This window comes from Sturnira hondurensis, unplaced genomic scaffold (genome assembly GCF_014824575.4).
Source record: "Sturnira hondurensis isolate 20B ecotype Veracruz unplaced genomic scaffold, ASM1482457v3 Scaffold0025484, whole genome shotgun sequence".
Taxonomy (NCBI): domain Eukaryota; kingdom Metazoa; phylum Chordata; class Mammalia; order Chiroptera; family Phyllostomidae; genus Sturnira; species Sturnira hondurensis.
This window is the reverse complement of record NW_028098115.1, coordinates 320208-347381: the sequence shown is the minus strand read 5'-3', so window position 1 is coordinate 347381 and position 27174 is coordinate 320208. Positions and strand designations below refer to the sequence as shown.

The window sequence follows — 27174 nt, the reverse complement described above, 5'->3', positions numbered from 1 at the left end:
AGACAAGAAGTTGTCCTTCACTGGATCTTCACCGGGTGAAGGACATCTTGCTCACCGTCATTGTTCTCAGTTTTAGAACACTGAAATTCTAGAAAAGCTGCAGGGAAATAGGGCTCAAGGAGCCCTGGAGGAATGTGGACTCAGGCAGGGAAGTGGGGTCTGAGAAGACTGAGTCCCGCGGGGAAGGAGATCTAGACAGTCCCAGGCCAGAGCCGACTCTTCTCAGTGCCCTGTCAGCACCCTCAGCTGCCCACTGGGCCACGCCCCCTTCCACCCCGCACTTCACTGCACCCAGATTTCCCTCCCTGCAGACGCCATGTTATGCGCTCCCCTCACCCCAGGTCACTCCTGGTCGCCCCCTGGTTTCCTCCTCCTAGTCCCAGTTCACGGCCAATCTGAGATCCCTGGGAGGAGCCTGGTGTTCACCTTAGACTCTAACCAAGTTCTCTTTTTCTGCAGAAGCTACCGGAGTCGGCAGCAAAGACCAGAGGGCACCAAGAAGTCTCTTGGAAAGGTCAAAGGTATGGCTTCTACACCCTACATCACTGGAGGCAGAGGAGTCAAATACTGTCGCCAGCCCCTTTGGCTGGAGTCTGACTTCTAAGAAACTTCACTTCATGTTTTCAGTTTTTGAGAATCCTCAACAAAAAGTGAGTGTGACTATATTGCCTTCACAGTATATGCACGTCTTTCCCACATGCCACAGCACTGGAAAGACTGATGTCAATCTCAAGTTGGGAGGGAACCAGGAAATATTGTGCAACTGCATTAGGGTGTAAGATGAGGAAGTATCAGTTTGTAAGAGATAAGAGACTGGGACTCTATTACTTGAAAGTTTGTGGGAAATGGATAGGAAGGGTGAGAAGTGAATGGGAGGAGAGAGAACAAATATTTAAAATATCTATTATACTATCAGAGTATAGTAGACTATATGGCATATAGTATACATGCCTAATGTATTATGCCTAGTATTAAACTATTATTATAGACAAGGGACTTAGGGTCCACGTCTAGGTCTTGGGGAGGCTTAAATGGAGGCTTTCGATGAGACCTCTGAGTGAAATTTATATTTGTGAGCATTAAAGCCAATTTGGTAAACATATTCACTTAAATAAACCACAGTTTCTATAACTGTGTTTTGACTTATTTATTTTTAAATTGGAGTGTTGTTAGATAAGAGCTACCTGAACCATTACTGATGTTTTTAGTGCTAGATCAGGCAATAAAAGGAACCCCATCAACAAGTAAGAAACTGATCATTACATGAGAGCTCCCTTTTATCCTGGGGTGCTGTATGTTCCCATTCTTCAGGCTGACAGATTTTAAGCACTTTCACATCAGGAGAGAAAGTACCACACTCAGGTGTGGCTGGCCTAAGTTCTTTTTTTTTTATAGTATAAAATTTTTATAGTTAGAATTAGCCAGCTGGACTCAGTTTAGATGATCCCAATTTTGTTGGCAACATCCAAAGCGTCATAGTCTGGAGCAAGCAGAACATATATCTTCTTCTCCCTAACAGGCCTGATCAGGGTGTTGACCTTGGCCACACCAGTGTCATACAGCTTCTTCGCAGCCTGTTTGGTCTGGTGCTTGTTGGCCTTGACATCCACAATGAACACGAGTGCCTTGTTGTCTTCTGTCTTCTTCGTGGTTGACTCAGTAGTCTTGATTATGGCATAGTGGTCAAGCCTGTTTCTCGGGGTGTTCTTCCAAGGATATTTAGGCTGCCTTTCCGACTGCAGTGTCTTAGGCTTCCGGAAGGTGGGTGATGTGTGGACCTTCTTTTTTTTTTTGTGGTTGTGGATGCCTTTTAGAACTGCTTTCTTTGCCTTCAAAGCCTTTGCCCTGACTTTGGCTTTGGGAGGGGCAGGGGCTTTGTTCTTCGCTTTGGGCACCATTTTCGTGAAAAGGGTCTGAAGTTCTTTTACTAACCAGTGGATATGGTTTCCCTATTCAACCACACAATATGGTTAAGTGGCAATACAAGTAGTAACTGATAATCACCAGAGCGAATAAAGCCTCAGTTTTCAAAAGATGCGTAATCTGTAAAAACTGAAGAAAATAAATTTGAGAAAGTACAAATGAGGCAAGTACATTTTTTTTTGGCTAAAGTTTTGCAAAACTATATTCTTTGATATTCTAGGTAAATAATCCATATACCTTAGAAATCCATCTGACTATCCATAGATGTCCTTGAGTACTGCTAAACTAAACAACTGATCAGACTCTAATAGTTGTTCCTACTTTTATGAAATATAAATCCCTGACCTTTTAAATTACTTTATAGTCAATAAATTGAAAATCACAGGGTTGCCACTGAAAGAAATCAAGCAGGCCTCCTTTGTGAATAAAAGTTCCTTGAATGGTAAATAGTGCACTTCCATGAAAATAGATAGAAGACTCATTAACTTTCATTCTTTCTTCTTGGCTTACTAGAAATCTAAGCCTACCAAGAGCCTAGACAATTTATCCCCCCAAATTATTGGGTTCTTCAGACTATGAGAAAATATTTAATATTTTATGAAAATAACCAAATGAACAATATGTAATATGAAGAAACATGATGCACACACTGGCCCGCAGTGTCCTTGGTGTTATGGATGAGACAAAATAAATTCACACTGACTATGGAGTCCTGTGGAGGAAAAGGGACTGCACAGGTACTCTCTCAAGGGGAGAGCACCTTGGAGTAGCCTAGCTTCTCTCTCAAGAGGAGAGCGCCGCATCCCTTGCCTTGACAAGTTTTTATTGGCTTTCAATTTGCACAGGAATACAGGTAAAGCTCATTAATCATTGTCAGGGACTAAGGATCAAACAATTGATAGCATACAAAGAACTACTAGGGCTTATTCTAAGTCAAGTTCTGTTGGCTAAAGGGCTACAAAACTTTGGGAAACAAACTCATTTCCTGCTCAGACCCTTATCATTTAATTGGCAGCATTCTTAGCAAAGCAGGTTTCCCAAGATTTTATGCATTCTTTCTTATGCCTGATAACCCTGGGAACCCACCCTTTCCAGCACAGGGCTGCACCGCCCTCTGTCATTGTTTCAGGCTTAAGTCAGGCAAGGGGAAGTAAGGCAGCCAAGAGATTAGAAGACTTCTTGAAGAAGACAGAATGAGGACCCCAGGCTATGTCAAAGCTGAGGGGTGAGGGTCCATCACCCCCTTTTGCTGTAGCCCCCAAGTCCTTCCCTGGGGGCTCCCTGTGATCATGCCTGTCTTGGTTCATTCCTCCCTTGAGGAATCTTACCCATCATTGGCTAACCGATCAAGCATTGGGGGCCAGTTATGGATGAAGTAAGAGGAGCAGAAGTGGCACTCCTGCCAGGGAGATAAGCTTTGTCTCCTGAGTGGCTCATGGTCTGAAGGTCGCTCACTCAGCCTTAGCCATGGGTGGGGGTGGGGGATGGGGGGTGGTTTACAGCTTCTGAAACCAGGCAGGGCAGTTCCCAACAGAAACAGACAAATTCAAAATATGAGACTTGTTATAAGAAAACTGCTGTGAAAAAGAAGGGCTGAGACGAGGAAAATTTTCTAGATTAAAAGAGACTAAAGAGGCATTAAAATAAATGCAATGAGAAACATTGCCCAAATCCAGATTTAAAAAAATATGAGGAGCCAATTGAGGAAATTTGAAAATATATATGTCTATTAGATTATATGAAATTTATTGTAAGTGTTCTCAGGTGTGATATAGTACTAAAGTTATCCCTTTTTATTTTAAAGATTTTTATTTATGTTTAGAGAGAGGGTAATAAAGGAGAAAGAGAGGGAGAGAAACATCAATTGGGCAACCTGGGCATGTGCCCTGACCAGGAATCAAACCCCCAGTTTTCCGGGGCTACCCCCAACCAACTGAGTCACACCTGTCAGGGCTGATGTTATTCTTTTACTCTTAGTTGTTATTTCAGGAGGTGCATGTTGAAGTATTTAGGTTTGAAGGCTCAAGATATGAGATATGAGATAAGGTTATTTTATTATCCTTATTTGTTGGAAGCTTGCAGTTAAATAAAAGATCTTCTCCTTTTGTCATACATACAATAAAAACCTAGAAAAATGTGCACACACATACTCTATGGTTAGGTGGCAACACCTAGAGAGAATATGACAAATATTAATAATTAAGTATTCTAAGTAAGGAGTATACAGACACTATTGTACTTTTTTCAATTTTTCTATAGTGAGAGATTGACTATACAAACAGACAATGGCCAGACCATATATAACAATAGGACTCTGACCCACAACCTGCAGCAACCGCTCAGTAAACCAACTCATTGTCTACCCAGGATGCCAGCCTACTAACTTGAAGTAAGACTTATGGGAACTCAGACTGCCTCTAGTAACAGCCTGGGGAACTTAGAAATCTGTAGAAATCAACCCCAAATGGCCAGGACTTGATTAGTAACTAATAACTTTCCTAATATTTTCTACTTAGGATCCATCAGAAAAAGCCAAATATGCATCCCTAATTAGTGAGATAGGATGCCTGGCTTCTAATTAGCCCTCTTAAAGCTTTACCAGACCAACAAGCTCCAATCAGTTGAAGCCTTTCATCTCTTCCGCTCTAAAGCTTTCCCACTCTCCTGTCTGCCTATGAGTGGCTGCCAAAACTCAAGTGATCATGGCTGACTCCCTTGCTACAACAAGCTCTAAATAAATAGACTTTATTTGTTCTCCTTTAGTTGGTCTTAATTTAGTTCCACACTAGGATTAAAATTTTGAAAAATAAAAAAGCCGAGGGAAGATGATAAAAACACAGACAAGCAAAAAAGCAATTAAAAACACTCCTAAGATTCCTACTATGGGTCAAGTTGTTCAACAGAAAAACTTCCAATGGGCCATAGCACACTGAAACATGCCCTTCTTTTATGTTGTTTGATGGGTCTAATAACCTTGAATTGACCTTTGAATAAGTGTTTGAACTGCACCAGTCCACTTACACACAACTTTTTTTCAATAAATACTGTAAATGTATTTTCTCTTCCTTATGATTTTCTTTTCTCTTTAAATTATATTTGGTTGATTATGGTGTTACAGTTGTTCTAATTTTATCTCTTTTGCTCCTCTCTACCCAGCAGCCCCCTCCCCCACACTCCCTCTGGCAATCCCCATACCATTGTTCATGTCTGTGGGTCATACATATAAGGTTTTTGTCTAGTCCATTTCTTATACTGTGCTTTACATCCCCATGGCTATTCTGTAACCACCTATTTGTACTTCTTAACCCCCTCACCTCTTCACCCATTCCCCGACACCATCTTCCATCTGCCAACCATCAAAACTCTCTCATAGCCAAGATTCTGCCTCTGTTCTTCTTGCTTGCTTAGTTTGTTTTTTAGATTCAATTGTCAATAGATATGTATTTATTGCCATTTTATTGTTCATAGTTTTAATATTCTTCTTTTTAACATAAGTCCCTTTAACATTTCATATACTAATGGCTTGCTGAGGATGAACTGCTTTAGCTTTGCCTTGTTTGGGAAGCACTTTATCCTCCCTTCCATTCTAAATGGTAGCTTTGCTGGATAGAGCAATCTTGGCTGTAGGTCGTTGCTTTTCATCACTTTGAATACTTCTTGCCAGTCCCTTCTTGCCTGTAAGGTCTCTTTTGAGAAATCAGCTGACAGTCTTATAGGAACGTCCCTCTGCTTTTCTCTTGCTGCTTTCAAGATTCTTTATTTTTTAACCTTTGGCATTTTAATTATGATGTGTCTTGGAGTGGGCCTCTTTGCATCCATCTTGTTTGGGACTCCCTTATGATTTTCTTAATGACATTTTCTTTTCTCTAGCTTATCTTATTATAATAATACAGTATATAGTTCATGTCACACACAACATATGTGCTAAATGACTGTTTATGTTATTGGTAAGGCTTCCAGTCAACAGTTTGCTATCAGTAATTAAGTTTTGGGGGAGTCGGAAATTATACTGAATTTTTGCGTGCATGTGGGTCTGTACTCTTAATCCCTGCATTGTTCAAGAGTCAGCTGTAGTCAGGGTTCTTGGAACATCCTGGAGTCAGACAGGTCAACAAAGTTCCCTGTGGGCAGTTTGTGGCTGGGACAATGAGAAAGACTGATGTAATATCCTGAGACAGGTGTAGAAGATAGGTGGAATGTAGGTAAGGTTTAATAGTTTAAGGTTTATTTGTCCTGATAGAAAAGTGCCCCAAAAGCCAAGTGCTGTCTCTGAGAGACAAAAAAATCACACCCGTGACGTAAAAAACATGATGACCATGATGGTTGCCCTGGCTTCTTGGAATTCTCCTTTGAGCATTTTTAAATTCCTTTTAGTGCAACAGCTGTGTATGATTAAAAGAAAAGAAATCAGTCCATGTAGGGAATAGACATGAGCTTGCTGAATTTCGACGGGGTGAGGATAGGGGAACAGGTTCTAGGAAAAGGTGGAGGAGCCAGGAATACAACCAGAGAATAACAAGAGAGGAGGAGAAACAGCAATGGGGGAGGAGATGAGAAAGCTGTTGGCAGTTTTGCCCAAGGCCTGTCTCCTGGAAAGTAATAACAAAAATGAAGATAATAAAAATGATAGGATAATAAACCCTAATTTGCCAAACTGGTCACTGACTCTTCAAGGTTATATAACTGACCCAGGCTTTCTAAGCACTATGCTACATACTCAGTATCTGCACACACCAACATAGCATCACCTATGACTCAAGTTTGATTTGATTTTCCTGCCCCGGAAAAAAAGTCATACAACCCAACCACAGGTTCAGCAGCCTGCCACAACAAAAGCCAAACTTGTGCGACAGGTGCTGATGCAAAAAGAAAGGTTTGTTAAGGTGCCCTGACCTGGAAGAATGGTGGACTTCCATCTCAAACACCATCCCTGCTTCCAGCTCCAGTGGGGATAGACGTAGAGTGGGTGGGGGGAGGGGGTTCTTACAGAGATGCTTCCTGGTGTTCCCTCCCTGTCTATAGTGACTGTCAGGCACCCTGCCACTTCTTCAGGAATTATGGTGCCTATCTGCAAATCCAAAGAGATTACCTCGATGAGCACCTTGGAGATTTCCTCCAGTGAAATGCCTTCGTAGGCAAACTGGGTACAGAGATGTAATTCTTGACTGTTGCAGGCAGAGCAGTCAGTTAAAACAAAGTTTTATAGCTTTTGGAGGGACACGGAGGATTTTGCCTGGTATACAGAGAATGAGGACTGAACACCAAGGGAATATTGGGAGAGGCAGCTCTTGTGAAGCCACAGAAGATCTTGTCAACCTAAGAAACTTTCAAACCTGTAGAGAATTTTTGGTGAGTTTATTTGAGCCAAACTGACAACAATTGCCAGGAAGCAATATCTCAATGAACTGCGAAATGCTCCGGAGAATGAGAGTTTAGCGCCTTATTTTATACATTAGAATCAAGGAGGAGCCCTAAGAGGGTTACACGAATTCCCTTGGTGACAGATTAGGGAGGCAGGAGGAGGCAAAGCAGGGAAACCTCTGGGATAGGATAAGAGGTGAAATGATAGACACATGCTTCTTTTACATAGGTGGTTAAGGGATAGTTAACAGTCAACAGTTAACATGATAACAACAATGATGAGGGAATCTGTGGTCTAGCTTGTGCCCAAGGGGTTTGGGAACATAGGAAGTTACCTTGATATTCCAAAGGTATGTTATTATAGAATGGTGTAAAAAGATGGTAGACAGGCTTAGTTAAAGTACAGATTGACTTTTGTTAGGAAAAAAATACTAGCCTAGGACAGGGCTACCCACCATGAACTATTCTTAGTTAATAAGTTTTCATTTTAGAACGTCATTTGTAGTTACTTTAGGTCTCTGAGTTTGTAAGGTTGCCTTGCAGGCCTCTCCTGAGCTTGTCAGGTGAATATGTGGCCCCTTTTACTTCCACAATCCTATTACCTTCTCTGCCCTGGGCATTGTACATGTTCATCACTCCTTGGAACAACATTGTGAGGTTTCTCCATGACTCATTCTTGAACCAAGAAGGTCTGCCATGATTGCCTTTCCTTGACTGTCTAAATAGAGGGTTTTTCTTGCTTAAAATTGTGTAATGTCAGTGGTCATGTTATATTTATCCAATGAAAATTAAAGGGCACAATTAATCATACATAAGCTTACAGATTTTTTTACAAACATTGTGATCTTGGACAAATGCAAATGTTTAAAAATCATGGGTACAAGCACAGGGCTGTGGTCAGAGGGCCTAACTCTTACTCGGCAGAATTGGTTCACTTCTTGGAGTTGCATGAATCTGCTTTTTCTCAATGTTCTTTTCTATGGCTGTATTTACAGTAGGAAACAGAAGATCTTTCTTAGTTAAATAAATTTTTAGTTTCTGTTTACTAGCTTATGTGAACAAGATTTCTAAAAAGTGAAAAGAAGAGCTTTTTAAAAAATTGGTATGAAACATGTATGAAATTGGTAGAGATATATGTAACTCTGTATCTCAGGGAAGGATTAAACTTTTCCTTTGAGAGAGGCTTAATGCCACAAAAGCAAACTTAGGGTTTGGGGTTCTGAATTTAGAATGGACAAAACCGTGGCAAATCTCTTCTCACCTTCTTCCCCAGATTTTAATATCGCATTTTAAAAAAAAAGTCTCACAAGTTCGTACCTTTGCACACTGTTCCCGCCATAGGATTGCCTTTCCTACCCTGCCTCCTATTGTAAACGTCAAGACCAAAGGCAATTCACTTGACTGCCTCTGACGTGGTGAGAGGGGGTGGGGTATTGGCGAAAAGGAGCACAGAAAGATCTATATCTTGATTGGGGTGGTATTTACATGGATGTGTACATTTATCAACATCCATTAAACTATACAACAAACTGCTGTCTAATTAAAATTTTTATAACAGTAAGTAACAAGAAAAGTCAATTCAAAGCATTATTTCTTTTTTTAAAGCATCATTTCTTATAAATTTTTTCTGAGCTCCGCTTCTAGCACAAACTGATTTACATACTCCTCCTCTGTATCTCTCAAACACTCAACAAATATTTCTATCGCAGAACTTATCTCATTGTACGTACACAGCTACTGAATTTGTCTTCCTCTCTAGACTATGTGATTTAGAAGGCAAAGACTGCATCTTTGTGGCATCTGCCCCACAGAAAGCACCACCGTATGAAGTGAAAGGAGTGCGCTGGTAATATCCTCGTCCATCAGACAACCTCTATTATGCGCCTTTTATTTTTCAGGTGGGTCTCCCATGTACCCAAATTCTTGTGTCTGCATCCTTTCTGGGAACTAGAGGCACAGAAGGCAATGCCTCAGCAGAGTATCAATACAAGGAACAAGAAGACAGTGTGGGAATGGCTCTACTCAAAACAGCCTTCTGAGATGTTGGGAGGACGTGGGAAGATTTTGTAGGAGAATATCTTGGATTTTTGCTGAAGATTCCATTTACCATTTCAGGATACTAGACTTAGAGACTGTAAGAGAAGATATGGAGGAAGCAAAACTAGGTGAGGGCTCCATAGCTCAGGGGTTAGAGCACTGGTCTTGTAAACCAGGGGTCGCGAGTTCAAATCTCGCTGGGGCCTATCCTGCTTTTGTTTTTTTCCTACTCCCCCGCACGCCTTCAAGGGTGTCAATGCAGTTCTGCCCCGCAGATCTTCACTAAGCTCCACACAGTCTGAGAAAACTCTTCAGCAGTGTGGATGTTTCCCTACTGTATCGTGGATCCTTCAGAGCAGCTGAGAAATGACTTGCTGCTTGTATCTTTTGTTTGCTGTGTAATTAACCGCGCTCTGTCCACCAATAGAAGGCAGTAGAATACACAACTACTCAGGAAATGACTAGTGACCTGAATAAGCCTTGAGGCAAACTATAAAGCCATATTGCACGTGGCTCGTTGGTCTAGGGGTATGATTCTCGCTTAGGGTGCGAGAGGTCCCGGGTTCAAATCCCGGACGAGCCCTCCCCTTTTTTTCCGTTTTGCTTCTAACTGCTTTAAAAATCAACTACTCTGCTTTGAAAAGTTGCAACCAAAACGCCCCTAGGGACGTGAATACAAAGTATAGACAGCCCCAGCTTATCATCTGAATTCTGCTTGACACAATGTTTTCCCACTCTCCTCAGCGAGCAGGCAGGAGAAATCTCTTGGCTTCTCAGTGTATCTGCTGTGAAATGGAGAGAATAACATGTTCCCTTTCCCTGCCTACCTGCAGGGCTCCGGTTCAGTCAGGTAAGATAGCGTTTGGAAAGTTATTTGGAAACTATATAGTGCTAACTATAAGGAGCTATTTCTTTTCAGCAAAGGAACTGGGAGCTGATGCATACTGACATCATCACCGTTTTACAAGTGTGTGATGTGTTCTTCATGTGCTTGATATCTTACAGTGCTTCAAGACCCTTTTGTAATTTTAACAGCTTACTTTTTCAGTTTGGTCTGTGAGCTTCCCTTGTGGAAAGGTTTCCGTTCTCTCGGGGGTGGGGGGATGGGGGGGGGTGGGGGGGGGACATGCAAGACATGTACCAGCTGTTTCCGCCGATCTCAAGCATGGTGACTTAAAAGAGGAAAGAAATCAAAGCATTATGTTTTATTCATTTTGTCTGTAATCCTCAACAGGGTTGATAACAAGTGCTCAAAATATGCTCTTTCGCTGAGTGAAAAAAGAGGCAAAGCAAATCTTACAAGTTTACAAAAGTCGTAGCACTTTGCCTCTGCAAAATCGGGCTTCAGAGTCATCATTATGATATTGCGGTAGTCTACGGGTATTAATTATTTCATTAAGAAAAACTTTAAATCATGGAATGCTTAAAAGTGGGATGTGGAGACAGTGTCTTACCATGGCACACGGAAATGCAACAATTATCGCTGTCTAACAGAAAATAAAGGATGGCAGCGGTGGGATTCGAACCCACGCCCCCGAAGAGACTGGAGCCTTAATCCAGCGCCTTAGACCGCTCGGCCACGCTACCTCTTGCTGTGGCATTGTGGAAGCATTTCATGTACCCTTTACGTTCATTCTCACTTCCGTTTCGATATTCACCCTATTATTCATGTACTTGCAGTTTTATTGGATTCCTATCTTTCTGTTTCCCCTCACTTATTTCTGGTTTGCTTTGATTTCTCTCTTTTATGCCACAAAGCTTGAGATCGGCGGAAACAGCTGGTACACGTCTTGCACGTCCTCCCGAGAGACCGGAAACTATTGTGGGGTTGGCACAAGCTGGTCGCTGAGGAGAGTCGGGGCCCTTTGCTGCCTTGGGCGCCTCTTCTCGGAGGAAGCCACGTGGTGAGTGCTTTTGCTACGTGAAGGATTCTGAATCTGGGGTTGCCCAGGAGGAGGAAACAGGGAAAGTTTCAGGGAGGTGAGAATCTAAGGCCGGGACTGGCCGAGCCCAATAATCCGTCAGTCTTTGAGGAGGCGGGGAAAAGCTTCCCTACCGAGCCCCGCTCTCCCGCCTACCGCGGGCAAAGCCGCCTGGGAGTCTCCTTCCCGGGGAGGCGCGGCCTCTCCCCTCCCCATCGGCAAAGGGGTCACCCCACAGCTCCTGGCTATCCTTGATTTGATTGCCTCCCACCATTCCGAAAGCATCAGTAGTCTACTTGGAAGCCCAAACGAGCAGCAAAATTGTTCTCGTTGATCCTAAAAAATGTTTTCCTAAAATTATCTGTAGTCTAAGGGTATTGTTTTCAGGAATTTAGGTAAAGGAGACTGCAGTGATGCGTTGGTCCTCTAGGTGGCACTCCATGCTTTCAACTATGGAAAAGACTGTAACTGCAGACGTGGCTAAAACTTTTCTACTAGGGTGGTAAAACTAAAAATTAGTTGTGTTACTGGCTCGTTGGTCTAGGGGTATGATTCTCGCTTAGGGTGCGAGAGGTCCCGGGTTCAAATCCCGGACGAGCCCTGTTTTCCACTCCCATATATATTTATTGCTGTTGAGCATCATCACACTAATCAAGTTCCTATTGTACCTAACATCACTGTATGAAAATGATTTTATACTCCACCGATTCATATTTATACACTTACTTTGTACACGAGTAGTCTTTCTATTATTAAACCACCAGGATAAATAACAGATGTTATTGCGCATAATTTATATAGCATAATATTTCTCCTACAAAATCATTATTTTTAAAATCAACCAAGACTCTTTATCTTTTGCATTTTTTATTATCCAGTAACTGTTTATTCAGGACTTAGGGAGGCGTATTTTATATCAATAGTCTCACATTACCATCAATTTTCCTCTACAGTAAGCGGAGGGGCTGGGGTTGGAGGGGGCTTTGCCTGGTGGGACTTCTTCTGGTCAGTAAATGTGGCAGGCCTCTTGTTGCATAAAGCCTGGACTTCCTCATTCAAGCCTAACATTCCAGGGCCCATGCATATGGTGAGTGGGGATGGTGGAGGAAGTCTCAGGTGGTATAGCACCTTGGGAATGAACTTAACAGGGACGCTCAAGCCTGCCTGCACATTAGACTCGTTTTTGAAACTTTATAATAATTCATTGTGGGGTCCAATCCCAGATCAATTAAATTGGATTCTTTGAAGATGAAGAGTGGCATTGTTAGTTTCTAAAAGGTCCCCTAGTATAATTAGGTTTGGCCTGGGAGCTACTGATGCTACCCAGTCGCTCTACAGGCCACAACTAGAGACCAGGCTAGTATCCCAGTAACTCTAGGCATGCTGTATCCTCAGAATCAGCTGCTACTTCATCTTTCATAGTTAAGTTTAGTTCTGGGTTCAACCATGTGCCAAACTTTGTTTCTTCTGGTGATCTTCCCCCAAACCAAAGAATCAGACTGTGCCAAGAGTAGGAAACTCCAAAAGGAAAAAGACAGCCTGAATAAAGTTATTTGGCCTGCTTTATTTGAGGGGTGTGGCACATGTGTGCGCGAGGAGGGGTGCTTCCACTCACTGCACAGGTATAGACTCTGGGATCACACTCTCCACCCTTACTTCCTCCCTAACTGTTGAGGGTTTTCGGTGCTCACTCACATCTTGCTGTTTCAGTCAGATGCTCCCTGACTCACCTGGAGAAGAAGTGCTAGAAACCACATGTATTTTTCACCCCACTCTGTTCTGTGCTGCTGAGTATTTAGCTTCTAGTACCTTTCCAGATATTTGGAAAACCTGTGAAACAACCTCAGAATCATCCTTTAGCCCTCTCCTAGCCCACATTCAGTCCTTTAACAAGTGATATTAGCTGTACCTTAAGAATATTTCCAGAATCCAGACACTTCTCACCATCTCCCCCTCTCCCACCACCCCTGCAGTAGCCCCCAGCTGTTCTCCCTGGTTGGCCCTTGTGCCCCTTCAGTCTGTTCTCAACGGACAAGACAGAACGTTCTTGTCAAAGCCTAGGTCAGAGCTGGCCACTGCTCTGCTTAAAACCCTCTGTGCATTTCCATTTCGTTCAGCATAAAATCGTTCACCTTGCTGTGACTTTAAAAATACAAGATTTTGCCAGTCTTGCATTGCCTGCACTTCCCTGATCTCACCTCCTACCACTCTGTCCCTTTGCTGGCAGCATTCCAACTACATTGGCCTCTAACGCTCCTCAGAAATCCCCACCCCTGTGTTTTCATACTTGCTTTTCTCTCTGCTTCTAACCTCCCTCATACCTGCGTGTCTCAGTCCCTTGCTGTTTTTAAGAGTTGTGCTCAGATGTTACCTATCTAAAAGAACTTCTCTGATCACTCTGTATGAAATAGCACCCACCCACTTTGCTCTCTCTTCTCCTTCTGCACTGTAATTTTCTTCTTTGTGCATACCACCACTTGACTTTTGCTGCTGCTGCTGCTGCTATTAACTCCCTGACCCCCTCCACTATGATAGCAGCATTGTGACAACAGAGTGCTTTTTTACTGCTGAAGACTCACAGGCTGGAACAGTTCTTAGGACCTCATAGATACTAAATAAATATTTGGTTAATGAATTGTGTGAGTTGTTGTTTTAAATCAAAAAGTTATACAGGCTTTTTAGGAATACCTGACCCTGGGACACTGAGGGAGATAAGGAGCATGAAGGTACTGGGGACTTGAATTGAGGGCTCTTGCAGTGTGGGGGATATGCCGTCCTCTGGGAAAGGTGAGGGGGAGCCATGCCTGAAAAGTATTCTGTGGCAGCTCTCCCACTGGGCCACAGTATGGACCTATAAATGCTTTAAGGAAGCACTGAAAAGTTCTTCTGACTGGGCGTGAAGCAAGGCACCACGTAAACTCTCAGGAGCTTTAAATTGGACATTAGTGCCATTGGCTCCTTTGCAAACTTGCTTAAGTGCCCAGCCGCTTCAGACTTTTAAGGCTTTGAGCAAATTCTGAACCAATGGTGTTTTGGGACCACATTGTAGGGTTGCACCCGTTGTAGGGTTACAGACTCAACAGCCATCGTGTAAGAATCTGTAAAATAATTGATTTAATAAACTGATGAACCAAAGGCCACAATAGGGAGACAAGGGACGAAAAGGAAAACTAAGGTTAGCGAAGGACCTGTATAAGCACTAGGATGTCATCAGCCTCGTTTGACCAGGTTTTGAGATGAGAGATCACTGTCATATGAGCCCTAAAGGAGACACTGTTGGCTTGTGGAGAGGATGCCTGGTGGATGATACGGAACGGCCTGAAATCTCTGCTGGTCACAAACCAGCGTTAAAGTAGGCAGCAGCTCTGCTCCTGGGAGTTTGGGCGGACACCGGCCCCTTGTGGCCAAATAAGGTAATGTCGTGGGTCTTATTTTTAGGCTCTTAACTGAGAGGGATTACAGATTAAAAATTAATTTCTAGGGACCCCACTAGTTTTTGTTGGTCCTTCTGTGTACATGACATGGATGTGGAACTTAAAGAGGGTAGATCTATGTTATTGTCCTGAGATAAGGTGTTCATGGAATTAGGCTGAACTACTTACTAAGTTAGATGGCATCCCGTGGTGTGGATAGAAAGCAGAGAACAGGGGCAGCACCCACTAGCAAAACTCATGAGTTTGGTTTTTATCAGCCAAAGTGGGAGAATCAAAGGGACAATCATAGATTTAAGGTCTTGAGTAGTAATTAGAGGTAAATCAACACTTTCCTTTCATTGATCTTTCTGATCTCATGTCCATTGGGCACTACAAGGATCCCACCAAAGAAACCCTCAAAGATTTTTGAATTTTATGAAGTGTAGCTTATTGATACTGTGGTTAGAGAGCAAAATGTAGTTCTTTCAGGTCATTCACTTATGTGTTATTCCATTCAATCAATATTTACTGAACAGCTATTGAGCAAAAACAGTGCAGGTTGGGGCAAAAGCAGGTTTACAGTTGTTCACATGGAAAAAAAATGCAGGTTAGGGTTATTACAATAGCTTTATTCACTGTGTTTTGCCTACTCACAACTGCAGACCTACTTTTGCCCCACCCTATGTATGGTGGGAGAAAAGGAGAGGTTTGAGGTGAGGGTCTCCATGCAAGGCTGCGTAGGCAGAGGTAAGGACTGTGGTCATTATTTTAAGACTTATGAAAAGCCATCGACACATTTCAGGGAGAGCAGGGCGGGGGTGGACAGCACAGGCACAGAACTGGTTTGTCTTTTAAAAAGATTTCCGTGGTATAGTATGGTTGACAAAAAGCCACGGGGAGCACTGTTTCAGCATTCTAATAGGCAACCACAGAGACCTGCACCATGGAATGTGGTGGCCGGGTGTGCTTTATCAACTCTCAGTTGCTCCTTGTTTTCACCTCATGCATTCATTCCCCCTACTCTGCCAGCCCCCAGCTGCTTGTAAAGGAGGTCAGCCAGGCCCATGGAATTAAGGTCAGAGTCACAGAGCTAGTTAGTGGCTGAGCCAGTTCAAGGCAAGCTCTCACAACTGCTAGGCCACTGTTCATTTTGCTCTAGCTGAGCGCTTCTGAGAAAAGGGATGGTTTTGTTTTGTTTTGTTTTGTTTTTATTGCATCTGGGCTCTTTAAGGCATCTGTAATTATTCAGGGGTTGGGGATAATATTTTCTTCCAAAGAATCTTATCCAATTTTCAGGGAAGCTGGAACTGGGGGTGGAGAACAGGGCCTGGAGGTGAGTCGGAGGTGCTGCAAGGGAAGACTGTGTCAATGGCATTTCCAAACCAGGATTCAAAGGAAACTGTTGTGGGCCCAGCCTGGGGGCACACATGAGAAACCAGGTATACTATGATCAAACCGTTCGCAGAAGTGGAAAACTGAAGGACAGGGGCCTCCTAGAAAGACATGCTTAGGGCAATCTCCCCTCATCATGGCCTCCCCTGGGCTATAAAGTGGTGACAGTAATTTCAGGGATACAACTAACATCAGAAAAAAAGAAATGGCTTGGTTTGCCCCCAGAGGAGAACAGGACCTCCTGTGCTCCTAGCCCGGGGCTGCAACTGCACAGCTGAGATTGATAGCCTCTGATCTGACTCTGAACACATTCTGCCCAAATCAGGAGCAGCTTGTTCTTGGACATACATTTACCTCATCTGGACAGAGAGACGGATGACTTCATGGGAGGATGAAGTTGGAAGAATGCCCAGAGGCTTGTGAAGGTAGCCAACAAATCCCTCCAGAGTAGGGGCGCTTCATGCCCCACTTTCCCCCCAATAGTAAGTATTCTTGATTTAGGGCAACATCCCTCAGACCAGACTTCCAATTCCCTAGGCAGGTTCACAGGGCTACTCTGCCACACTCCTGAATCAGGGTCCTGCTCCCACTGCTGGGCCTGGTGCCTAGGATCCATTTCCCCATTCCAGGCTGGAAGGCAGAGGCCATGGCTTTACGCCTCCTGTGTGTGTATGTGCACGTGTCTGTTGAGGGTGGAATAGGAGAGGTTGCCAGAGAGGTGTCGTCCTAAGGGAATAGCCATTGGGGTCACTTCATTTAGCTCAGAACCTTAGTGTGTGACAGCAGAAAGGGAGTTTATAGATAGTCCGATTCTTCCTTTATTCTTTTCTTCCACCTTCATTTTACAGATGAAGAAACTGGGATTCTGAGAAGTGACGTGGCTTTGGAAGATCACACAACTGGTTCGCAGCAGAAGAGCAACATCTGGTCCTTCCATCCATCCCACAAACACTTTTTGTTCTCCTGGGAAGTACCAGGCAGTATACTTGACCAAACAAGCAACATGTTCTGGCTCGCAGCAGCACACAGCACACAGCACACATGAGAGAAGGGCAAATAAACCCTTGTTTGCCCCACGTAATAACTGTTAAGACTAAGTCAGGTACAGGAAGCATGGAGGAGGGCTTCTTCCAGAATCTCTGAGAGGAGATGGAGGTGGTTGATTTAAGAAGGATTCCTGGAGGAGTCGATAGAGTCTCATGTCTTTGCCTTGCCCTTAGAGATATTTCTCGACACCTGAGCTTACACAGGATGCCTGTGAGTTTGTGGGAGCCAGCAGAGATTTCCTCATGGACAAGGCCCACTTCCAAGGTTAGAAAGAAACTCCCTGTCATCTGACTGTTCTCCACACCAGCACAGTAGGTAAAAAGTTTGGGAGGGCTCCTTGGTAAAGAGGAATAGGGAGAGAAAAAAACGGATCCCAACTCGAAAGTACTTCCAACGTTTTGGTCTTAAGACAGGTGCTAAAAGTTGGCATCTGGGGGACACAGAAGTAGGAAGAAGGGGTTAGAGAATGATGCGGGGAGGAGAGCACCTTCTGCTTTAAACCACCTTCCTGGGTGTAAGGTGTTCCCAGCATCCTCCCTGCCAGTCACTCCGGCTTTAGCCCCTGTTCCCAACCTTCAGACATAGTCTCACTTCTCCTTCCCCCTGCCTGGCCCAGGACCTCTGCCCCTGGTGGAACCTGGTTACTCTGCTCATCTCCAGGATTCCCTATGAACTGGTTTCTACAAACGCTGAAAGAACACAGGTAATTAAAGACTAGAACTGAGAGACAGACCAGTCCTTCCTCCTCCAGCAGTGCGTTTGGGAGGCAGGTCCTTCCAGTGTGTGTTGAGGGGCAGGTACTCTGAGGACCTGCTTTAGTCACATGATGTGGGGACGAGTGCCTACCCTTTACCTTGAGGAAGCTCTGAATCAGAACAGTCATTCCCATGCAGGGTTTCACATGAGGTATTGAGCATTCTACATAATAATGTAAAAGTCAGTTTTGACGTGGGGTGGGTGAAATTCTTTATAAAATACCATGCTGTTTACCAATTCAGGGCTCATCTATTGTAGTGATCCCTAAACTTCAGTGTGCATTTTAATCACCAGGGGTGGGCAACCGATTACCAATGCAGATTCCAGGACCTCACCCCCAGTCTTCCATCTGATAGGTCTGGGGTAAGGCCCAGGTTTCTGTGTTTTTAATTAATAGCCACAGACGGATGGATTTCACTTAGAAACCTTTCTACACGGTTTCTGAAAACCAGTCTGCAGGAGCCAGGCAGCAGCAGACGGAGTGGCTGAGGGCTGGCGGTGAGTAGCCTTCCCCGGTGCTCTCTGCAACCTCCTTCCACTCCCGTTCTCCGAGAAGGGCACTTCATGTTTCCTCGGTTGAGGGTAAAGACTCAGAAAGTGCATCTTCAAGAAGAGAGCCCCTAGTCCCCTCCTGTGGCATGATCGCGGTCTAATGGAGTCCAGGACTGGAGAAAGGAGATATACGGCGCCCGATAGGGAGGGTACGCACACCCACATCAGGGCGCCCAAGGGAGAGGTGCAACCCGAAAGGGAGTCCTTCCTTGTGAAGGGTCTGCTGATAGCTGCTAAGTCTAGTGAATTTTTTTTCTCTTTCACAATTAAAAATGTTCAGAATGTCTGTTCCACTCCACATCCTGTGTTCAGTGTGCAGGAGAGTACCCAGGCTTTGGGAGGAGCGGGAAGCAGGCCGGAGATGCTGCTGCAACAGGGTGGACGGACAGAGAGCCTTGAGGATTCACTGTGGACAAGAGATAAAAAGCAGTTCTGAGAACTCCTAAAACATTTTGGGAAAAGAATTAGAATTCTACTAGTAATAGGATGGGGCTTGAATTTTTATACATATTTTAAAGGGAGGGCGGTACCCCAAATCTAAAAACCCAGGGCTCCGTAGGTTCCGTTCCCTTTTGCTTATTGTTTCCTTTGCTCCCACCCAGGTGCCTGGTTACCACTTGTGGCTCCTAGTCCCGCGCGGCCTGTCCCACGCCGATATTCCACAGAGCCCTGTTCCGCAGGGGTGCCCCTTAAGTAAAGTACCATGCTCAAATCAGTTTGTAAAAGCCTCAGTTGAATGAAACCAGTCAAGCTTCTCTGTTGCTGTGCTTCTCAGAATGTTGTGCATTGTGGATCTTTTGAGAAGAAATATAATTAACAGTGTCTCTCAAACTTTTGATCATGAAACTTTTTTCTTGAATTACACTCGTTAACATTTTCCATAACAATGTTCGCCTGAAGACAAGTAGGAAAAATGCTGTTACTTGTCTTCTAGTGTTTATTTTCCCTTTTTTGTTTGGAAACCAGAATTTCAGCTAGGCCCATGAACTTCACCCCCCAGAATAAACCCTGCATTTCCCAGTGTCCCTTGCAGTTAGATGTGACTGTCTGACCAAATTAATGCAAGTGAACTGTAAGTGGAAATGATGTGTGAAACTTTGAGATGTGTCCTTAGAAGGCAGTGCCACACCCTTTTTGTGCCTTCTCCCAGCTGGCTGGAATGCAGATGTGATGTCTGGGGCTGCAGCAGCCACTTGGATTGTGACAGGGAAGCCACACTTTGAGTCAGAAGTCAGAACCTTGGAGCACCTGGCTGATCCTGGACTAGCTACCCCAGGCTTTCTTTTACATGAGAAATATAGCTCCATCTTCCTTAGACTACTATTTCTTTGACTTTTCTGACATCAAGCAGCCATTTGGAAAATGTATAACACTAATCTCTTCAGATAGATTTCTCTTTAAACAATGAAAATGTTTCTGCAAGATGGTGTGCAAATCAAAATTTATTAATTGGAAAATTAATCAACAATTAATTGTGTACTTATATCTTTGTGGCATTGTGAAACACATATCCCAAACAAGGCAATTTGAATTCTGGAAGGACACCCAGAATGAAAGTTTTTAGAAAGTAAATAATAACATCTTGGTTGTTCATTTTCATGGTCTGGAATTAAGGTTTTTTGTACAGAAAGACTTTTTTAAAGACTTTTCCAGGATTCTCTAGACAATTTTCACCTCAAAATGTTTTTCTTCTCATCAATTAGAAAGACAGGTATACAGGTTTTTCCAGAAATTATCCAGACATGTAATATAAAAATAGAGGCATTTATGAAGAAGATACACAAAACATTGTACACAGGACAATGATGCCTCAGTCCCCTTCAAAGCAGGCACCTTGCAACCTCACCCAGTTCTATTGCTGTCAGTTGCCCCATCACATTTTCCTGAATTTCATTCATGGTCTGAAATCTGTTCCCTTTCAAGGTGATTTAATTTTAGGAAAAGCCAGAAGGTGCAGGGTGCCATATCTGGGCTGTAGGGGGGCTGAGTCACCTGGGCGATTTGATCTTTCACCAAAAAACTCTGCTTGAGACATGATGCATGAGCAGGTGACTTGTCGTGATGCAGCTGCCAGTCACCAGTTGCCATAGCTGCAGCCTTCTGAATCATCTGAATAGTTTCCGTGGAGAAATGTTCAAGCTTAACAATTTGATGCAGATTCATTGCTGTCTTCACTCAGGCATTTTGAATGCAATGGCACGTGTACACGTGCTCACAGTACATGTGCTCACTCGACAGCATCTTCCACCCCCACTGACTAGTACAGTGAAGTCATCGTTGTTCATGCATGTGCATCCCAGTCCACTCTTCCTGCCTGCCCTGTTACATCGATGTCACACAAACCATTCTTGTTGTATTAGTAGTAGCTGGACTTTTTCCAGACAGACCTCATAGATAGGGGAGACTATGTAAACTAAGTCTGTTTTCCCATTCCTATATCAAATGACCTGAAGACGATGGCAACAAAAATAATCCTGTGGTTTCAATACCTTGGTCTTTCACCAAGCACCCCTCCACTAATTTTCCACATAGGTTTCCAATGTATGCCACAATTCAGTAGTTCCCAAATTTTTACTATGTATTAGAATCATTGGAAGAGCTTTTATTAATAATCCAAACCCAGGTAATTTCCAATACCAATTAAAGCAGAATGTCTCAAAGTGGCATTTAAAAATGCCCGGGTGATTCCACTATTCAGCAGAGTTTGGGAACCATTGCCATATTTTCCAGGGCTTTATCAAGAGAATGTTAATGTCAGGGGATTGTTCTGCCCTGTCCTGAACACCATGTGGGGCTAGAATTTGCTAAAACTGAAGTTTTAGTGTCAAGAAGGTGAGGTTCTTATTATTTTTGTCATCTTCCACCTCCACCTGAAATGTTCTCCAATTAATTTCTTTTTTTTTAAGATTTCATTTTTATTTTATGTTGCTATTTACTTATTGTTTAGAGAGGGGAGGAGAGACAGAAAGAAAGGGAGAGAAACATCAATGTGTGATTGCCTCTTGCATGTGCCTTACTGGGGACCTAGCCCACAACCCAGGCATGTGCTCTAGACTGGGAATCAAACTGGTGACCTTTTGATTCCCAGGCAGGAACTCAACCACTGAGCCACACCAGCCAGGGCTGCAATTAATTTCTTCATTAATGAAATGGAGGTAATAGTTACTTCATAGGTTTGAGTAAGAACTGGCTGAAAATTTGGAAAATAGAAAATCCTGTGTCTGGCACACATCAGGACTTTACTAAATGTTTTGAAAAATCTTCACTTGTTTAATGAGGACACTTTCAGGGCCTGCCTTAGCCAACTCTCCCTCTGAAGGTAGCTTCCCTTCCTCCCCGAAGGCACTCAAGCACACTCCCCTACAGGCCCCGCCCTTTCTGCTCTTTCCACTCCTGCCCTCCCCACACTCAACAGTTGTCAGAGAACAGCAAGACACAAGGGACTTTTTCAGATCCATGACCACAAGGATATGTTACTTGTGAAAGCTACAGCAAAAAAGAGCGGTAAGATAAGCTGACGTAGCCAGCTGGAGTTGACAAGAGGAGAACTGGGAAGAACAGAGTAGAAGACAGTGCTAGAAACAGGTGGAACTGGGTGGAATTAGGGTTGAGACAATGATGGGAAGGAAGTCATTCTGCAAGAGGAATGAAACAATGAGGCATGGGTACTTTTGAGCACCTCTGTCCAGCTTTGTGGCAAGTACTCTGACAGATCAGGAGGACTAGGAGATCAGATCCTTGCTATCAGAGAGCTGATGGAGGTAAAACAAATGGGAGTGATTAGAGAACAGTTCAATGTCCAACTCCGAGAGCTGAAATGGTCAGAAACGGCTTTCTTGGAGAGCTGTACCTCCAGCTGGATCTTGCAGGGTAAGCATGATTTTAATTAGCAGAGAGAAGAAAATCAAATATCCTAAGGGTGGGGGAGCAAAGTCAGGGTATGGGGCTGGAGGAATCTGATTACCCTCTGCTACTTTCTCTTTCCTCTTACTCTATAGAAGTCAAAGCAAAAGATGTGAAGGGACTCTTACCCCTGATGATAATAATGGTGATAATTTTCCTGCTGATTCTATTCTGGGAAAACGAGCTGTATGAGGAAGTAGTGGAGTCAACCATAGAGCACTTGCATGTGGACTACCCTCAGAGCAGCATCCGTGTAAGGTACTGCAACCACATGATCTTCCAAAGAATCATCAAGGAACCCGACAACACCTGCAGGAAGGAACATGTCTTCATCCATGAGAGGCCTCGAAAAATCAATAATGTTTGCACTTCTCCCAAGAAGATGGCTTGCCAAAACCATTCCAGCATTGTATGCTTCCAGAGTGAGACAAGGTTCAAAATGACGGTCTGTAAGCTCACTGAAGGTGTCAGGTATCCTGCGTGCAGGTACCACCTTTCCCCCACAGAGGGGTTCATTCTGGTCACTTGTGACAATACGGGGCCAGTTACTTTCCAGAGATATGTTGAATAACTTGAGACCGGCGCCTTGGGTCTGAGATCCTCTCTTGTCCTCTGTCAGGGGTGCCGGTGCTGGTTCTTTCTGACGTGCACCTGAGCTGTGGACGTGGGCCTGGAATGAAATGGGGTAGCCACTGGTAACTCCTTTATCCTTCCAGTATGGCCGAGCTGGAATCTTCTTATTCTGCTTCAACTATAAAACTCTACCGAATTAAACCAAAAACTGTGCATGTGTTTCAATTTCTTGTTCCTTTTCTTGGGGTCGCCTGATGAGAGCCGAGAGTGTATCCTGTGCAGGATTGGGATGAGGATAAGGTGAGTGAGGTACTCACTTCACATGCAAATTTTAAGGAGCACCCTCCCTCCCCCAAGTAATCTAGATAAATAATATTTTTCAAAAATCCAAATTAATGCAAAAATGCCTGATGAACAAAATACCTGAATTTTAAACCAAGACCCAATCTGACAGGGCTGGATTTAGGGTGATGAGGGACACCTGAGTTGTGTTCTTGGAGGGTCAGAGCCTGGTATTTAAATTTTCGATATTTGTTCATTGGGGATTGTTTTGAATTAAATCAATCTTAAAGATTGCATTAAAATATTACCTTGATTACTGGTTTGTTTTTAACCCTCTTAACTTTTGTACTGAGAGCAAGCACCTTACTCATTTTACCCTCATCCCACACTTGGTCTTAAGTGTAGAGGCAATTGGGGTTGTCCCTTAGGATTTTCTGTAAAGATGGCATATAGACCTCAAGCTGCATCTGCTCCTGTTCGGTAGCTCCCTGTGTGCCTTGACGGAAAGGGCGAAAGACATCAGAAGGGGCCTGACTGGTCAGAAACCGTTTCCTTGGAAGATTGTGGAGAGAAATAGGTAAGGATTTCTGCGGGAGATAATCACCTCTTCGCATCCCTGAAGGAAACAGAAAGGACTTTGACTCCGACTACTCTTCCTTTTTTAGTTCTTGCAACTGAACTGGTTATTTAGTTCTTTCACACTCAACAATAGGCAGTGGATCTTTAGAGTGAGAGGGCAGAGGAAGAGAAGGGAGGGAAAGAGAGGCTCCTGATTCTGGGAATTTGGTGAAGTCCCGTTCCTGTCTGAGCCTTAGCCGTCTCATCTGTAAAGTGAGAGGGCTTGAGCTAGATCATCTTTGAGGTTCTTTCTCCCCAGGCCTATCACACCACAAATCTATTTCTTAGTAGGACAGAAATTAGCCTTGTTGGAGGGGAGGGTTAGTATTGAGGAATAGTAAGAAATAAGGGATATTTGGCAAGTAAGTGGCAGATTGTGGGGAAGCTAATTCTGAACATTCCAATCCTGTATGTGAGCAATGCATGAGCATCAGAGGGCCCAATCTGTTCCGATCTTCTCAGTTGAGAGACTTCGACTATTGCATTATTTATCTGTACTTAATTCAAGGTCAGATCAAAAAAGGAGGCACACCTGTGCTGGTTAACTCTGTTGTGAGCATCAAATTCTAAATGACTGATTGCATTGTGGAGGGAACAGGGTGACTAATGTGAGTAAAGGACACTTTGCAACGTTTGCAAAGCTCACCCAAGAGGGGTGGCCCTTTCGCAGCTGAGTTTCATTACCCATTTCTCTGTGGGAACCCCATTATTATTTTCTCTGAAAATATTGAGCAGGAACAGATGGTCCCTAGTATATGAGTCCTGGTAGTAGCATCATTTCTTGGACAAAGCTTTAACTTAGTAAAATGTGTCCCTTAAGGCTCCTGTTTCTCTGTTCTGAATTCTGACACCCTTTCCAACTCTTCTCCCTAAGCTTTATTGTCCTTTCCTTCCCAATGATTTCTCTTCCTTTCCTCACCTAACCTCCCTCTACTAATGAAACACAAAATCAGGCACTCCCATTGATGTGTGTCAGTATGCACCTGAGAATGCTCACTGGAAATTATCCTCCCAGCATTTCTATTTGGTGGGGATCAAAGCCCAGCCCAAGTGACTTGTGACATTTTAGGAATGCGCAGTTTGGGGGGGTTTATGTCGTTGCTATTTGTGTTGATGGGCACCTAGCAGCCCAAATCAAACCCAGGTAGCTGCTAATTCTGTCCACTTGAAGTACATGTTGCGGGAAAACTGGGAATCCCTATACAGTTTTTCCTCTTATTTTCCTCCTTATTGTATGTCTGCATTCCTATGACCACTGTCGGTGTTGATGGCAGCTGATGGTTAGGAAACAGCCCAGGCCCTTCTTCCCTCCTCCCTTCACCCTGCACCAAGTCTGTGCTCAAGGCACAGATGTGAACATGTCCATGTAATTCTTCATAATAAATACACAGTCAATCCAATTACTAAGGCTTATATATTTTTAGTACTGGGCTTTTGCTCTCATTTTACACACAGGACATTTTCAAATTAAATATAATTAGAAATACAAGTCCATGGATACTAATGTCAATTGAGTGGTGTAAGAAATGTGTGGTAAGTTCAGAGGCAAAAGAAATGGATTTGGTAGACTTAAGTAGTGAGAAAATTTATTTTGAAAAAAAGAACGAGATCTGAATTGGGCTTTGAAGAATTTTGAGAAAGGAGTAGTGTGGGGCAGCTCAAGACGTGAACTCCCCTCCTCAGAGAACAGGTGTGAGGAACAGAGAAAGGGAGTCAGGAAAACAGCCTGTATCTGGTGTCCTAGCTTCCTCAAGGCCCCCATGTTTATCATAATCCTGTAGCTACCCACATGCTACCATGGCTCCCTCCCGCCTGCCACTGCTCCCTCCCTAACCCTATAAGTAGCCCAAGACTATAGGCGGGGTGTGATTTCTCTCCACTGATCTGCCATCGTTGCACTCCGGGTGGTTTTTTCAGACTATGAGGGACACTTAAGCAGCTCCCCAGCTTGGAGCTCCTGTGTTATAAATAGGCATTCAAGAAAAAAGCAAAAATAAAGAGATGGAATAGAGTGTGTTCAGAAAGAGTGGATTACACTGATTTTCTGAGAGCCAGTGTGCATACCAAGATAATGGGAGAGGAGCCTTGAGAAGCAGGTTGGGATGAGATCAAGCTGAGCCTTGACTCAGCGGCCTCAGGGAGTTCCATTACCTCCCATGGGCAATGAGGAGCAGTTGAAGGTTTCTGAAGTAGTGTCATTGCAAGTGGTGTTTTAGAAAAGTAGGGCATTGAAGGAATTGGAAGGGCAGGAGTGGTGGTTGGGATGTAAATGTGATAATGCAAGAGCTGCTTGTGTGAGGGAAGGGAGCTCTTAAAGGAGAGAGAGAAAAAGAAAACAATGAGATCTTGCTAGGGCAAGAGAATGAATTACCACTCTAAATAATCATTCTTTCTGGGGTTCTCAATACAAACCTTCCAGCATTGACTTCAAGTACAGAATTGTCCTCACCAATCAAGCCATGGTATGTTGTTGACAAACATTGCTGAGAAATCTGTGTATACACAGGTCCCTGTTGGACTCTGTACAGACTAGAAAGAAGCAGGAATGTGTTCCAGGCTCAAGGAATTTTCAGCCTCAGTAAGAGGGAGAAAAGACTAACATGTCTCAACCAACTTGAAAAATGAAAAAAAAGAGCATATAAAGTAAAGCGCAATATAATCTTAGCTGTAGGGATTTCAAAGAAGGAAAGAAGTCACCTTGGGTTAAAGTATAAATAAATGGACAGTGACGATTTCACAGAAGAGGAAGTGGTGCTGCCCAGGTCCCTGGGATTCAGACAGCCAAAGGGACACTTCGTTTGATCCTCTGACTGTCCCCGTTCCATGTTGTCTCCTCCTCTGATCTCATACAATTCTACTTACCGCGTTTTTAGCCCCTCCTTCCCTCAGTTAGACCCAATAGCAAACGCTTCCATGAAACAAATTTGTTCCAAGAAACAAATGCAATTTCACTTCTTGCCCTTCAACAAGTTAGAAGCTTTCTCCAGAGGATCAACTGTGCCCAAGAAACTGGTAAAGACAGATGTCCCTTGACTGAGAATTGATGGAAAAATAAATGGGGGAGGGGGAAAATAACATTGTTTTTTTTTTTCAAGTGGCTACTGTGTGGCGGGTACCACGGGAGGGTGTAAAGGGTGTAGCAATAGTGAGGAAGGTGTTGAGTGTGAGTCTCATGACCGTTTTGAAGGTTACAGACCCTTCCAATGAGATTTCAGACAAGGAGAAAAGGGAGAGAAATAACTACTAGGTTCTGGGCACTTCAAACATATTGTCTTATATAATTCTCACATTCTCTTTTTTTTGGCATGGGGAAACTGAGGTCAGTTAAATGAGGTAAATTGTTTCTTAGTGGATAAGCAGGAATTTGAAGCTGGGTTCAGACCCCACAGCTGGTT

The 27174-nt window shown here is 43.6% G+C and overlaps 3 protein-coding genes and 4 non-coding genes across 11 annotated transcripts in view; 5 read left to right on the top strand and 2 right to left on the bottom strand.

The window, feature by feature from the left end:
• RNASE11 (ribonuclease A family member 11 (inactive)) overlaps window positions 1-27174 on the top strand; it is a 30798-nt gene that overhangs the window by 2711 nt on the left and 913 nt on the right. The window contains exons 2-5 of one of the 4 annotated variants that reach the window (XM_037039778.1): window positions 460-650; window positions 11080-11225; window positions 15953-16095; window positions 19554-20198. In XM_037039778.1, the coding sequence (XP_036895673.1) occupies window positions 460-650; window positions 11080-11225; window positions 15953-16095; window positions 19554-19735 (662 nt within the window). In that variant the 3' untranslated portion in view covers window positions 19736-20198. Of the gene's footprint in view, window positions 1-459; window positions 651-10966; window positions 11226-15952; window positions 16096-19553; window positions 20199-22490; window positions 22655-27174 lie in introns of those variants that run through there. The other 3 variants (XM_037039781.1, XM_037039780.1, XM_037039779.1) reach the window with 3 other exon arrangements.
• RNASE12 (ribonuclease A family member 12 (inactive)) lies at window positions 595-23182 on the top strand. Of its 2 annotated transcripts, none has more exons than XM_037039785.1 (2): window positions 595-650; window positions 22402-23182. In XM_037039785.1, the coding sequence occupies exon 2, from the start codon at window positions 22440-22442 to the stop codon at window positions 22875-22877; it is 438 nt and encodes a 145-aa protein (XP_036895680.1). In that variant the 5' UTR covers window positions 595-650; window positions 22402-22439; the 3' UTR covers window positions 22878-23182. The 2 variants fall into 2 exon arrangements, with proteins under 2 accessions (XP_036895680.1, XP_036895679.1); XM_037039784.1 differs by lacking the exon at window positions 595-650 and adding an exon at window positions 11142-11225.
• On the bottom strand, window positions 1382-1898 carry LOC118982635 (60S ribosomal protein L23a-like). Its single transcript, XM_037039782.1, has one exon. The coding sequence runs from the start codon at window positions 1896-1898 to the stop codon at window positions 1437-1439; it is 462 nt and encodes a 153-aa protein (XP_036895677.1). The 3' UTR covers window positions 1382-1436.
• Window positions 9455-9527, top strand: TRNAT-UGU (transfer RNA threonine (anticodon UGU)). The gene has a single exon. It is a non-coding gene; the product is annotated as a tRNA-Thr (tRNA).
• On the top strand, window positions 9833-9904 carry TRNAP-AGG (transfer RNA proline (anticodon AGG)). The gene has a single exon. It is a non-coding gene; the product is annotated as a tRNA-Pro (tRNA).
• TRNAL-AAG (transfer RNA leucine (anticodon AAG)) lies at window positions 10827-10908 on the bottom strand. Its single transcript has one exon. It is a non-coding gene; the product is annotated as a tRNA-Leu (tRNA).
• Window positions 11773-11844, top strand: TRNAP-AGG (transfer RNA proline (anticodon AGG)). Its single transcript has one exon. It is a non-coding gene; the product is annotated as a tRNA-Pro (tRNA).

What these genes read in the sequence shown, in the direction of transcription:
- LOC118982635 (XM_037039782.1), bottom strand. Translation starts at nt 1,898, where the DNA reads ATGGTGCCCAAAGCGAAGAACAAAGCCCCTGCCCCTCCCAAAGCCAAA.
- RNASE12 (XM_037039785.1), top strand. Translation starts at nt 22,440, where the DNA reads ATGATAATAATGGTGATAATTTTCCTGCTGATTCTATTCTGGGAAAAC.